The sequence below is a fragment of the Scyliorhinus torazame genome, chromosome 7, assembly GCF_047496885.1.
Source record: "Scyliorhinus torazame isolate Kashiwa2021f chromosome 7, sScyTor2.1, whole genome shotgun sequence".
NCBI lineage: Eukaryota > Metazoa > Chordata > Chondrichthyes > Carcharhiniformes > Scyliorhinidae > Scyliorhinus > Scyliorhinus torazame.
In genome coordinates, this window is record NC_092713.1 from 103086454 (window position 1) to 103101809 (window position 15356).

A 15356-nucleotide genomic window follows, 5' to 3' on the forward strand; every position below is an offset into this window, starting at 1 on the left:
TTCAGGGAGCTAGGATGGAAGCTCAGAACTAGAACAAACAGAGTTGTTATCTCTGGGTTGTTGCCCGTGCCACGTGATAGTGAGATGAGGAATAGGGAGAGAGAGCATTTAAACACGTGGCTACAGGGATGGTGCAGGCGGGAGGGATTCAGATTTCTGGATAACTGGGGCTCTTTCTGGGGAAGGTGGGACCTCTACAGACAGGATGGTCTACATCTGAACCTGAGGGGCACAAATATCCTGGGGGGGAGATTTGTTAGTGCTCTTTGGGGGGGTTTAAACTAATGCAGCAGGGGCATGGGAACCTGGATTGTAGTTTTAGGGTAAGGGAGAATGAGAGTATAGAGGTCAGGAGCACAGATTTGACGTCGCAGGAGGGGGCCAGTGTTCAGGTAGGTGGTTTGAAGTGTGTCTACTTCAATGCCAGGAGTATACGAAATAAGGTAGGGGAACTGGCAGCATGGGTTGGTACCTGGGACTTCGATGTTGTGGCCATTTCGGAGACATGGATAGAGCAGGGACAGGAATGGATGTTGCAGGTTCGGGGTTTAGGTGTTTTAGTAAGCTCAGAGAAGGAGGCAGAAGAGGGGGAGGTGTGGCGCTGCTAGTCAAGAGCAGTATTACGGTGGCGGAGAGGATGCTAGATGGGGGACTCATCTTCCGAGGTAGTATGGGCTGACGTTAGAAACATGAAAGGAGAGGTCACACTGTTGGGAGTCTTCTATAGGCCTCCAAATAGTTCTAGGGATGTAGAGGAAAGGATGGCGAGGATGATCCTGGATAAGAGCGAAAGTAACAGGGTAGTTACTATGGGAGACTTTAACTTTCCAAATATTGACTGGAAAAGATATAGTTCGAGTACATTAGATGGGTCCTTTTTTGTACAGTGTGTGGAGGAGGGTTTCCTGACACAATATGTTGACAGGCCAACAAGAGGCGAGGCCACGTTGGATTTGGTTTTGGGTAATGAACCAGGCCAGGTGTTGGATTTGGAGGTAGGAGAGCACTTTGGGGACAGTGACCACAATTCGGTGACGTTTACGTTAATGATGGAAAGGGATAAGTATACACCGCAGGGCAAGAGTTATAGCTGGGGGAAGGGCAATTATGATGCCATTAGACGTGACTTGGGGGGGATAAGGTGGAGATGTAGGCTGCAAGTGTTGGGCACACAGGATAAGTGGAGCTTATTCAAGGATCAGCTACTGCGTGTTCTCGATAAGTATGTACCGGTCAGGCAGGGAGGAAGGCGTCGAGCGAGGGAACCGTGGTTTACCAAAGAAGTGGAATCTCTTGTTAAGAGGAAGAAGGAGGCCTACGTGAAGATGAGGTGTGAAGTTTCAGTTGGGGCGATGGATAGTTACAAGGTAGCGAGGAAGGATCTAAAGAGAGAGCTAAGACGAGCAAGGAGGGGACATGAGAAGTATTTGGCAGGAAGGATCAAGGAAAACCCAAAAGCTTTCTATAGGTATGTCAGGAATAAGCGAATGACTAGGGAAAGAGTAGGACCAGTCAAGGACAGGGATGGGAAGTTGTGTGTGGAGTCTGAAGAGATAGGCGAGATACTAAATGAATACTTTTCGTCAGTATTCACTCAGGAAAAAGTATAATTTTGTGGAGGAGAATGCTGAGACCCAGGCTAATAGAATAAATGGCATTGAGGTACGTAGGGAAGAGGTGTTGGCAATTCTGGACAGGCTGAAAATAGATAAGTCCCCGGGTCCTGATGGGATTTATCCTAGGATTCTCTGGGGGGCCAGGGAAGAGATTGCTGGACCTTTGGCTTTGATTTTTATGTCATCATTGGCTACAGGAATAGTGCCAGAGGACTGGAGGATAGCAAATGTGGTCCCTTTGTTCAAAAAGGGGAGCAGAGACAACCCCGGCAACTATAGACCGGTGAGCCTCACGTCTGTAGTGGGTAAAGTCTTGGAGGGGATTATAAGAGACAAGATTTATAATCATCTAGATAGGAATAATATGATCAGGGATAGTCAGCATGGCTTTGTGAAGGGTAGGTCATGCCTCACAAACCTTATCGAGTTCTTTGAGAAGGTGACTGAACAGATAGACGAGGGTAGAGCAGTTGATGTGGTGTATATGGATTTCAGCAAAGCGTTTGATAAGGTTCCCCACGGTAGGCTATTGCAGAAAATACGGAGGCTGGGGATTGAGGGTGATTTAGAGATGTGGATCAGAAATTGGCTAGCTGAAAGAAGACAGAGGTTAGTGGTTGATGGGAAATGTTCAGAATGGAGTTCAGTTACAAGTGGAGTACCACAAGGATCTGTTCTGGGGCCGTTGCTGTTTGTAATTTTTATCAATGACCTAGAGGAAGGCGCAGAAGGGTGGGTGAGTAGATTTGCAGACGATACTAAAATCGGTGGTGTTGTCGATAGTGTGGAAGGATGTAGCAGGTTACAGAGGGATATAGATAAGCTGCAGAGCTGGGCTGAGAGGTGGCAAATGGAGTTTAATGTAGAGAAGTGTGAGGTGATTCACTTTGGAAGGAATAACAGGAATGCGGAATATTTGGCTAATGGTAAAGTTCTTGGAAGTGTGGATGAGCAGAGGGATCTAGGTGTCCATGTACATAGATCCCTGAAAGTTGCCACCCAGGTTGATAGGGTTGTGAAGAAGGCCTATGGAGTGTTGGCCTTTATTGGTAGAGGGATTGAGTTCCGGAGTCAGGAGGTCATGTTGCAGCTGTACAGAACTCTGGTACGGCCGCATTTGGAGTATTACGTACAGTTCTGGTCACCGCATTATAGGAAGGACGTGGAGGCTTTGGAGCGGGTGCAGAGGAGATTTACCAGGATGTTGCCTGGTATGGAGGGAAAATCTTATGAGGAAAGGCTGATGGACTTGTGGTTGTTTTCGTTGGAGAGAAGAAGGTTAAGAGGAGACTTAATAGAGGCATACAAAATGATCAGGGGGTTAGATAGGGTGGACAGTGAGAGCCTTCTCCCGCGGATGGAAATGGCTAGCACGAGGGGACATAGCTTTAAACTGAGGGGTAATAGATATAGGACAGAGGTCAGAGGTAGGTTCTTTACGCAAAGAGTAGTGAGGCCGTGGAATGCCCTACCTGCTACAGTAGTGAACTCGCCAACATTGAGGGCATTTAAAAGTTTATTGGATAAACATATGGATGATAATGGCATAGTGTAGGTTAGATGGCTTTTGTTTCGGTGCAACATCGTGGGCCGAAGGGCCTGTACTGCGCTGTATCGTTCTATGTTCTATGTTCTAAGTGCTGCTCGCCCTTGTTAGCAGGGGGCTGGTGAGCGCTGTCCAGGTGAATCTGCCGGTGTGACCATGATTTGTGGCAAGAAGACTATGGGAGCCTCGTTAAGTGGACCAATTAACGTTTTATCGCGGTGATGGCCTCGCTGGGCCGAATGTCAGGAAGCTCGGGGCAGTTCCCAGTCGATACCACCTTTCTTGTTAAATCGCGTTCACTGTGGCTTTTATCCTATTAAATTAATCACCACCACCCACCCCCTCCATTAACATTGCTGTTCAGTTTTTAACTTTTATCTTATTGAATTAGCATGAGCTCGACACATAACCTAACAAACAACGTGACAAATTCTTTAAGAGGCTGGCAATATTTTTTAGTTTTTCCCCCAAGGCTGTTTGGGTGTTTGGATTAATTTGGATCTGAGTAAATGGGACTTTGTGTGCAAAGGAGGGAATTTTAACTCTCAGCGGATTTCCTATGAGAAACCACAGAAGTTAGTTTCTGACCCACCCGGTGGCAATATGAAGCCTTGGCAATCATAACAGCTGTGTTTCATTACCATGCTGCTCTTCCACTTTCTACCTGACCGAGGTAGCGAGTTGTTGTTGGCCTCACAAAAGTTGGCATATGCGGATAAATGTGAGGAAGAGGCTCTGGGAGAAATTCACAGGATGGGATGTGGTGGGCGGTGGGGTGCGTGGCAAGGGTAGAAAGATGCAGAACAGGGCGGAGACCTAACCTTTCCATGAGGCAAAGAGAAGCACCCCTGCTCCTCCTCACCTCAACAAAGGAGAGTCAACCACTACAGGGTCTCTTTAAATCCCGAATCTACCTCGAGGGGGGGGGGGGGGAGCCTTACACAGGCTGCAAGCAATCTGACACAATGCCGATCATCCTCATAAGGCCATGTGTAGCCACCACACCACTGGGAATTGGACACACATGGATGTCAACTAGTTGCCAACGAACTGGTTCATGCATAGCCACGAAACTAATAGGCATGTTGACATATTGACCACTTACCCACTTTTGAAAATGAATGAATACCAAAATGAACAGAACAAAAATGGGAATAAATCATAAGATAATTACAATTGAGACACAAGACCAATTTTTAACACAGGACTGGAGTCAAGGCTGCAGGTTCTTAAAGTAACAGGGAGGTGGGGTGAGATGCCACTTGTGGTAGGCATGTGCAAATCTACTGGTAAATTCTGCAGATTTACAACTCATGCCTCATCTCTTAATCCTGGTCTTTTAAGTCTCATTCACATGCTCTGATTCCAACTCCCACTTGAAGCTGGAGGGAATGGCATCACTGTAATAACGGGACCCTGGCAAGATAAGTAACCATTTTGGCGTGGGTAGATCCAATTCAATACTTAGGGCATGATTCTCCAGAAAACTTTCTAAGTGAGCTAGCGAGCAGGAATTGCCGCACGTTTTCCAGCGAGGCTGGCAATGCAATTCAACATTAATTGGTCCACTTAACGAGGCCTCATGGGCTTCTCGCCCCAAATGACGGCTTGTCAGCTGATTCTCTGGGACCGCATTCGCCAGCCCCCCCACTAACAAGGTCGAGCAGCACTTAAGCTGCGCTTCCTCAGACAACCGCAGCCAGCTCACAACAATGGCGCCAGGGAGACCGGCTCCAAGGTTCGGGGGTGCTGACCTGGGGAGGCTCCTGGACGTGGTGGAGGTCAGGAGGGATGCCCTGTTCCCCCAAGGAGTCCTGGAGGGTGAGCCACAAGGCAGCCAGTGCTGCCTGGGCCGAAGTGGCAACAGCAGTCAGCTCAGGTAGTGTGAGCAGGAGGACTGGCCTCCAGTGCCGGAAGAAGGTCAACGGCCTACACCAGGCAGCACGAGTGAGTAGACATCAACGTGCCTCCCCGTACCCCCCAAGGGAACAGCCACCATCCCAACCCCCACCTCCACCCTCAACCTCCCTCCCCCTCAACCCTCCCTCCATCCACCCCTTCAACCCTCCCTCCACACGCTCCCCCCACAACTGTGAATTACGTGGGTGGCTAACTATGCCCTCTCTCGGTCTCCTCAGAAAAACTCTCCCATAATCGGTGGGAGAGGGCCCAGACTGGTGGTGGGGTGCCAGACTTGAGAATCCTCACCTCCTTCGAGGAGTAGGCCCTGGAGGTTCCAAATGTGGCCGATGACAGGGTGGTCACCCATGCAGAGGCTGGCAGACGCTGCAGAGGTGAGGAACCACCGAGCTCCACCCGGAGGACCTGTCGAACGCGAATACTGATTGCCTTACTGCTTACTGACTGACCCATCCCTACCACTCACCCCATGTCCATTCTCCTGCAGGTCCTCCAGCCGACGGCACTGGCCCATCCCGGGTGGCCCCCTTTCCTGACTCCGAGGAGAACATCTCGGAGGAGAGCTCCGAGGATGCAATCGTTATAGTCATGGCACAGCTGTCATCATCCCTCTCCACCAGCGCAGATACAAACACCTTGGTGGGACATGTTAGTGGACAGGCTTCTGAGGCACAATCTGGTGAGCACCACACCAATGATGATGCACATCTGCTGGAGCCAGGAACCCCCAGGCGGGACAGCAGTCGGAGGGCTGCTGGATCCCAGGACTAAGCTGGGTCCCAGTTTGATGCTGAGCCTCTGCAACAGGGTTAGCCGGAGCTGATGGAGACGATAGGGAGCGGCCGGGACATTCTGAGGGAGATGTCAGCATCACTCCAGGAGATGCTTGGAGGTGTCCCAGAGGCTACAGGCACAGGAGATGGCGTTGGCAATGAGTGGCAACACTGCTAGGGTGGCGGCCGCAGTGGAGAGCCTGGTGCACAATGTCGTCACCAGTAGTGAAGGTGTCCAAGGTGTCGCGCAATCGGTGACGTCCATGGCAGAGGGTCTCAGCAGAATGTCTGCCTCGCTGGGGATCTTACATGGTACCAGGCTGATATTGATGATGTTCTGCAGGATATGTCCTGCTCTCAGATTAGAATGGCTGCGGAACTTGCCTCGATTGCAGGTGGGCATTGCCGAGGTGCTACAGAGCATGTGCCAATCACTGAGGAGCATTGCCGAGGGCGTCGACACAATGGTGCAGGCCATGGGGAACTGCCAGGGCTGGAAGAGCCAGATGATACAGGGGCAGCCGGGCTCGAACCAGCTGCCCCCCATCCCAAGATGGGCCCTATGGACACCGACCGGGAGGAAGGGGCGCTGAGTGCCAACCCGGACCCGTCCCGTGGGGCGGCAACGGTGGCCACCAGCTCTCCCGAGTTCCACCCCTCTGATGAGGTTGCAACTCGGGGTCAGCACACGGGACAGGGCAGCACGGCTATGCATGTGCCATCGACAGGTGAGCTGGGGCCCTCTGGCCTCAGAGCCTCCCTAGGACGCCCGCCAGGGGCATCAAAGGCCACGGGACGATGTAAGCAGCTGTCTGCCTCCACCTCAGATATGCATCCTGGTGAGACCCCTAGACATAGTGGTAGAGCACAGCGAAGATCACTGAGGACACCAGGGGAGGAGGGGTACCACTTGGAGAGTGGGGACCAGTACTGAACAATAAACGCCCATGTGCACAACCAGTAGGAAGCAATGAATCACCACTTTCTTTCGCAATGCATCACCACGTGCAGGTGAGTGAACACTCAGCAGACAGGCAGGGGTCAGACTATGGCATAGATTGAGTAGCACCAGGGCCCAGCCCTCTGCGGGTTATCATCACCCCCTTGCCCTCGACAGTGATCCGCTGACAGTGCCGACACAATCCCAGCACCCTGGTGTGATGTGGCACATATCCTGGGAGGGTGGGAAATGAGGGTGATGGGTGGGTAAGGTTGCGACGACGGACCCCTGCCACGTCCTAGGTGAAGCGAGCGAGTACGAGGGTCTCCCAGGCCCTTCGGGCTTGCCAGACCCTCACCGCTGCCATCTGTCCTGCAGGCTTCATCTGGGCCTCAGGTTGCTCCCTGGCCTCATCCTCCAGCCCCTGCTGGTCCTCAGGGTGTGGAGTGGGGTCAAATTGTTTGACGCCTGGCGTGATTCCTGTTTTTGGCCTCTCTTGCTATTCACTGGCCTCATTTCACTTGAGCGACAGTGTAACGAGGCCGGAAGATTGCGCCCTTAGATGTAATAAAATACACTAATTGTGTAACTTGCCCTTCACTGTAATATTCTCCCAGATATTTTACCTATGACTGCCGAGAAACCATCCAACTCGCTGTCGGCATCATCTTACTGATATTTTGTGATCTATATGCTATTACCATCTAAAGCGCCATATTTATAACAAGCCTCTCACTTTAACATAGATGGAGCACATATTTTCCACAATATAAGGAATTGAGATAAGACAAATCTGACCGGTTGCTCATCTCTCTTACCTTCACTCTACTGTGCCTTCAACTTTACAGGCCCGAACGCCTGGAATTCCTTCTTTGAACTCTTTAATATTCTTTAACTCTTGAACATTCTTTAATACCTACTTCAAAACTGACGTCTTTAACAAAGTTTTTATTCACCCGTGCTAATGTTGCTTTGTTCTGCTTTTTTAATCTGATTGCCCTTATGTAAACTGCCTTGGGACTTTTACCAATGTAAAGGCAAATGTCGATCGACATAATCTTTTCCTACAAAGCTCTTGAACTGGAGCACATTTGTGCTCAAAACAGAGAATCAATATCATTCTATTTATTTTCCTGCACATACTATCATTATAAAACTGAGCATTGCCAATTTCTCTTGTAATCCGGTTTCCAAACAAAATACAGCAAAGTAGATGCTAGTGAACCATATAAAATAGACGCTATAACATGTTACTTAAATGGTTCCTCAGCGATGTTGTATGTGATTCTTGTGCTTTTGATTGTTTACTTACACCTCCTGTTCAAGTTGCCAGCAGATGCAGATAAAATGTATATCTTTCCAATTTTAAACACAAGATATTCTCGCAAGTTGTCAGCCCAACTCCAGTTGAATAGAAAATCCTACCACTTTCAGGCATCCACCTGGATAGTAAATCCTACCAGGTATGGATATCCAGATAACATGGGCTATCTTTTCACAGGCTCGCTGTCTGTGATATAAATTCAACACTATACTCCAGTTCCTACAAAATTGTTCAGATACTTTATTGCCATTATCTCAAAAACAAAAACTGAAATTAAAGTTTGTTGGGGATAATTTCAGTTTGAGGCACATGATTTGGATGCAAGTAATGACTGCGCAGCATAAACATCGCCTATTAATGCAAATATAATGATAATAATCTTTATTATTGCCACAGGTAGGCTTACATTAACACTACAATGAAGTGAAAATCCCCTCGTCGGCACACTCTGGCGCCTGTTCGGGTTCACTGAAGGAGATTTCAGAATGTCCAATTCACCTAACAAGCATATCTTTCAGGACATGTGGAAGAAAACGGAGCACCATTTAGACTATACAACCCCCTTTTTTCTTATTCATTATTTTCTTCCTTTTTTCTCTTTCAAATCTTTCTGGGCCACCTCGAATCAATGAGTGTCACCCATCTCTTTGCCAGTTTCACTCTCTGTCTGGTTGATATGTTGTAAATTAGCAGGCTGGGATAACCTTCTTTCCTGTCGCATAACACTGACATGACATATTCTTGATAGCCATCTTTAGGTTGGAAAGTTTGAACCTCTGTCTTGTATCCCCCTGACGATGCTTGTTAATTTTCCTACAAATCACCCTAGAAATATTGCAATTTGAGATCTTGAGTAAAATACCCTTTCAATGCTTTGTTCACACAAAAAAAGCGATAAACATCTCCTACCCTCTTATAGATGTCCTCGCTGCTGTCTTCATATTTCTGTTGTATTCGCTCCTCCAGGAAATAGATCCTGAGCTTGAGACTGAAGTTTTCTTTTTTCAAGTCATTTAGATGCTGGGAAAGAGTACGGTAACCATTAGACATGGCAGATGACAAGGGTGGAGGGGCTATGGGGGGGGGACGGACAACTGCCACCCCCCCTCTCCAACTCAGTGTAGTAACATCTCAAAACAGAAGTAAAATCAATGAAACATCGGGAAAGCTGTGAGGACTGTCAGCACACAGTCAATGTACCATCGCAGCTCACGTTAGGATGTAGGGAAGGCCAAAAGTTTTTTTAAATCTCAAAGTGGAATGACAGGAATCCTGAACAGACAGCACACTGCATGACAAGTGGCACAACTGATGTAAATTGATACCATTACCAGTCAGAGGCCTTGACTAACTTCACAACATCTTATTAGTTTCACATTGGCAGGTGCCTTCTAGTCTCCTTCTCCCTACCCAGAAATATTTCAAACAAGCATGTGTTTTTGAACTGCTTAAGAGTTTTAGGAAAACACATTGTGACAAATAAATGTTATAACCACGTCCAACAACATTCAATGCAGATTCTTAATTTTAAATACGGGGTTGTGTCATCTGAGTCCTTTAAGTTAAACAATTATTTTATACTGAATACAAAAACAAAAATAGCACGGATGTTGAAAATATGAGATAAAACAAAAAAATGCAGGAAACACAAAACATGTCAGCATCTTAAGAGGGGGAAAAGAGTTAATATTTCAGGTTGAGGATCTTTCAGAAGAAAAGGGAAAAATTCTGTAGATATAGATTTTATAGGTTTTAATACATTTGTTTAAAAATAAAGTGCTAATAATATTAACTGGCAATGAGATACTATGAACCAAACATATGAAGGAGTTAAATTAACATCGACAAACAAAGTTATTAACCCAAAGTTCTTCAGTGATTTAATTATTTTTAGTGCACATAAAGACCAGGGTGCAAACATTGGCAGTGGGGAGAGTGCAAGGTCCAGCTGCTTATGGCACCTGATTGATTGACACTAAGAATTAATAACTCATTCTAATTGCTTCTCCTGATGTTATCAACAGACACTGGGCGAGATCTAATGGAAAGGTTTCTAAGTGTGGTAGTGAGTAGGAACTCACCCGACGAGGCTATCACTGGTATTAAACATTAATTGGCCCACTGAATGGGGCAAATGACTGTCCCACCGACTGATATGCCGGGACCGCCAGCCTCCCACTAATGAGGGGGAGAAACACCTACACCAATCCCGCAAAGGTAATCCCATGCAGCATGCAGCCTGGCCCGACTGCTGGACGTGGTGGAGTCGTAACGGGATATCCTGTTCCCCAAGGGGCACGGCAGGTCAGCCACAGGGCAGCCAGTGCCACCTGGGAGGAAGTGGCAGCGGCCGTCAGTGCAGGGAGTGTGACCTGGTGGACCACACAGTGCTGCAAAAAGCTACATGACCTCCACTGGGCCACACGTGTGAGTTGGCATCGGCCCCGGCACCGGTCCAGCCTGTCACTCCTGCTCAACCCGACAACCATGCACCTGGCACCGCCCCTGTCAGCACCATGCCTCATCCCACTCCACTCATGCCCCCACCCAGAGGACCAGTCACATGCGAGTTGTACATGCCAGCATGTTGATCCTGTCCCCCAATGACCACATGTCCATTCTCCCACAGGATCTCCATCCAATGGCACCGGCCCATCCTGGGTACCTGGTTGTGCCCCCCCCCTCATCCTGGGTGCCTGACTGGGTGCCTCCCCCTCCCTCAATGATTCCCAAGAGAGCACCTTGGAGGAGAGCTCTGAGGATGGGTGGCACGGTAGTACAGTGGTTAGCACTGTTGCTTCACAGCGCCAGGGACCTGGGTTCAATTCCCGACTTGGTCACTGCCTGTGCGGAGTCTGCACATTCTCCCCGTGTCTGCGTGGGTTTCCAGTTTCCTCCCAAAAGTCCCGAAAGATGTGCTGTTAGGTGAATTGGACATTTTGAATTCTCCCTCGGTGTGCACGAACAGGCGCTGGAATGTGGCGACTAGGGGCTTTTCACAGTAACTTCATTGCAGTGTTAATGTAAGCCTACTTGTGACACTAATAAACATTATTATTACTAATAGTCACAGCCAGCTATCATCCCCACCCTCCACCAGCGCAGAGGCACACAGCTCTTAGGGCAGCACGGTGGTTAGCACTGCTGCCTCATAGGGGCAGCACGGTGGCACAGTGAGTAGCACTGCTGCCTCACGGCGCCGAGGTCCCAGGTTCGATCCCGGCTCTGGGTCACCGTCCATGTGGAGTTTGCACATTCTCCCCGTGTTTGCATGGGTTTCACCCCCACAACCTAAAGGTATGCAGGGTAGATGGATTGGCCACGCTAAGACTGCTGATCAATTGGAGAAAATGAATTGGGTACTCTAAATTTTTTTTAAAAAAAGACACACACCTCAGTGGCCGAATGTAGTGATCAGGCTTCTGGGGCACATTCCGGTGAGCACCACCCAGCTACTGATGCACATCAGGTAGAGGCAGGAACATCCAGGCGATACAGTGGTTGGAGGTCCGCTGTTTCCCAGGACTCAGCTGGTTCCCAGTCAGATGTTGAGCCTCTGGATCAGGTTTACCCAGAGCTGATGCAGTCGTTAGGGTGCAGCCCAGAGACTCAGAGGGGAATGTCAGCGACACTCCAGCATGTCCACAGCTGTTTGGAGGAGTCCCAAAGGCTGAAGGTGCAGGAGGTAGCGGCGGCAATGCGTGACACCGAGGCCAACACTGCTATGGTGGCGACCACAGTGGAGAGCCTGGAGCACCATCAGTGGTGGTGTCCAAAGCGTTGTCCAGTCAGTGACGGCTAACAGCTGTGCGCCTAGGCTGCATGTCCCAGTGGCTGGATCGGACATGGGTGGACTCTTCCGAGGTGCTGCAGAGCACGTCCCGGTCGTTGGGGGAAGTTTCTCAGTCTCAGGTGGACCTTGCCAGGGTTCTGTGGAGCATGTCCCAGTCTCAGTGGGCATCACTAAGGCGCTCTAGAGCATGCCCGAGTCACTGAGGACCATGTCCTGGTCTCAGGTGGGAATTGCCAAGGTGCCCGCTCACACAGGGGCATCACTGAGGGTATCGGCACCATGGTGCAGATATTGGGGAGCCACAGGGCTGGTAGAGACAGATGACAGGGGCAGCTGGAGTTCAGGGCACTATAGGCACCGACCGGGAAGAGGGGGCGCTGGATGCCGAACCGGAGCCTCCCTATGGGGTGGGAACAGCAGCCACCACAATTCCGGAGCGCCGTTCCCACCCCACCCACAACTGCGCGTCTCAGAGTCAGCACCCGGAACATGGTGCATGTTCCGCCAGCGAGTGGGCCGGAGACCTCTAGCCCCATGGGACGCCGACCTCTAGCCCCATGGGATGCCCACCAGGCGCATCAAAGGCCATGGGACACAGTAAGCAACAAATACCACTGATGTGCATCCTGGGGAAACACCTGGACATAGTGGCAGAGCACAAAGGGCTAAGCAGACAGAGGATCACTGAGGCGGCACTGGGGTGGGATAGGGATTGGGAAGGGTGGAAAGGGGAGGGCACCATTGGGGGATAGGGGCAGTTGAGGTCACTATTGTACAACAACAAAATACATTGTACCCGAAACATGTGAAGTCTCTGGCACGTTATTCCGTAAAGCGGGGCGACCTCCAACCCGCCAACCCAGCTCCCCGGGCTTGGTGGTCCTGGATCTGCCCACCCCACCCCCACCCCAGGCAGACCATGTGCAGGTGATGGCCACGAGCGTGCACTAGGCAGACTGATAGGAGTCAGACTACGGCATAGTGAGGAGCACCAATGCTCAGCTCACAGCGGGTTATCATCACCCTTCTGCACTCGACATGGGTCCACAGACAGTGCCGATACAGGCCCAGAACCCTGCAGTGATGTAGCACAGACCCTGGGAGAGTAGAACAGGAGATTGGGGATGGCGAAAGAAGCGGGGTGAGACGGGCCGGGTTTGGGATGGGGGAAATGGGTGTGGCTGATGGTGGGTGAGAAGGGGGGAGGGGGTGGGATGACATTAAATGTGAGGGCCTTCCTGGCCCTCCGGGCTTGCCAGACCCTCGCTTCTACCACCTGTCCTTCATCCTCTAGCCGGTCCTCCCCGGGCTCGTCCTCCAGCCCCTCCTGATCAGGCGTCTGCTCGTCCTCTTCCTCAGAAGTGGCCGTCCTACTCCACCTCCAGAACATCTCGCCGGTGCTGGGCCAGGTTTTGGAAAGCACAGCAGACCATAACAATGCCAGGGGATGTACTGCAGTGCACCACCAGAGTGGTCAAGGCATCAGAGCTGCATTTTGAGCAGTTCGATGCACCACTCAATGACAGGCGGGGTGGCCTCATGGGCCTCGTTATATTGGGTCTCCGCATCGGTCACCGCATCATTAGCCGGGTCCTAAGCGGGTACCCGTTACCCTCCAAGAGACATCCGGCCATCCTGGGGTGTCGCTGAAGATGCTGGGGATCTCGGAGTGTCCCAAGATGTAGTTGTCATGCACACTCCCTAGGAAGTGTGCACACATGTGCACAATCTTCATGCGGTGGTCGCATATAAGTTGGACATTCAGTGAGTGGAACCACTTCCTGTTGATGTAGGTTGCTCCCTGATACCCCTGTGTGCCCAAGGCAACATGCATGCTATCTATTATCCCCTGGACATGGGGCATCCCAGTGATGGCAGAAAATCCTGATGCCCAGGCATTCTATTGGGCTTGGTCCAGGTCAACGTTTATGTAGTTAGCTGCCCGGGCAAACAGGGCATCCATGACTTCACAGATACACTTGTGGATTGTTGGTTGGGATAAGACACACATGTCCCCCCTTGAGCCCTGGAATGATCCTGAGGTGAAAGGTTCAGGGCTACAGTGACCTTGATGGTCACTGGGAGCGAGTATCCATTTCCTCCACATGGTGTCAAGTACACAAGGACATAGCGCAGGTGCCGCACTGTCCCCTTGTTGAGATGGAGCCTCCTGCGGCACATGTTGTCCATCATCTGTTTGAATGACCAGCGATGCCTGTATACCCTGGGCCGTCATTAGCCTCTTCTTCTGTATCATTCCCTGGCCTTACGGGTGGCGGGGTCCTCAGGATGTGTGGTGGGGTGGGGCCCTGTACATGGGCCGCCCCCTCGAGCCTCCGTCGATGCTGCTGCCTTCTCCGGCATTTGGCCACCTGGCCTGCCACCAGCATAGTGAGGGCAGCCTCCACGGCAACATATGATCCATCCGGTGTAATATCTGTAAGGATTTGACAATGGTGAGGGACAGTCAATCAGCGATGGCATCCAGCCCGGTCTCTCCTGCCATCCCTCAGAGTTCTGTCCAACAACCCCTGTACACACACCCCTGGCCACAGCGGGAGCCCTCGGGCACCGAAGCCTGTACCCCAGACACCCCCGGTAACGTTACCTGGACCGGGTTCTGGTTCCCTCCCCAGTGCACACACCCACCCTCTGGTTGTAAGTATGTCCTCAGTGCTGAGCCACAGCTCTTGGGTGTTTGGATGTTGCCTTCTGCCTCTGTGGTGATGAAGCCTCCGGTGTTCAGGCAGAGTGTCCAGACCTCATCGTCTGGTTGGGATGTGAGGCAGTAAATCTCACCTGCAACATGGCATGTTTACCCACAGCAATGCTCTTGGGCTGTGAAGTGCTCAAATTATTACAATTGCCAATTCCTCATTTGTAAAGGCCTTCAGCTGTGCACCCGAACACCGTCACAATAGGTGGGGGTCATGGGTGGTTGGTGGGAAAGATAGGCAGTAGCCGGAGCTGCCCCCTTTATGGGGTACAGATGATTCAGGGAGTGGCATGGTGGATCTACGGGCGCTGGAGCACCCATTCCCCAGCCTAGGTGCAAACCCCTCAGCAAGGCGGTCCACCTTGGAAAGGGAGCATGTGGTGTCCACCAGCAATATCGAGGCCTTCCATGCTCAATGGCTACCGCGGGGACTGGGGTGCCTACTTGCCCCTCTTAGTCACACTTCTTTGTTTAAGGCAGTATCCTGGAAGGGGTTGCCCCTTTAATTTGTCCCTCAGTTTGTTGAATTTATTTTAATTGGTTAATTGTTTTAACCCAAAATAGGGTATTGTCACTGGACTAGTAATCTAGAGACCCTGTGTAATGCTCTGGGAACCTGGGTTAGAATCCATTCATGGCAGACAGTGAAATTTGAATTCAAGAGTTGCACCCAGCAGCCCCATACAACAGGAGGTTGCATCGTTTCATGGACTCCCAAGAAGCCTGTG

General features: G+C 50.6%; 1 protein-coding gene across 2 annotated transcripts in view; it reads right to left on the bottom strand.

Annotated features, from left to right (window-relative positions):
• pde4dip (phosphodiesterase 4D interacting protein) overlaps nucleotides 1–15356 on the bottom strand; it is an 888328-nt gene that overhangs the window by 544163 nt on the left and 328809 nt on the right. For both annotated transcript variants that reach the window (XM_072511203.1, XM_072511204.1), the window contains one exon: nucleotides 9029–9139. In XM_072511203.1, the coding sequence (XP_072367304.1) occupies nucleotides 9029–9139 (111 nt within the window). The remainder of the gene's footprint in view (nucleotides 1–9028; nucleotides 9140–15356) is intronic.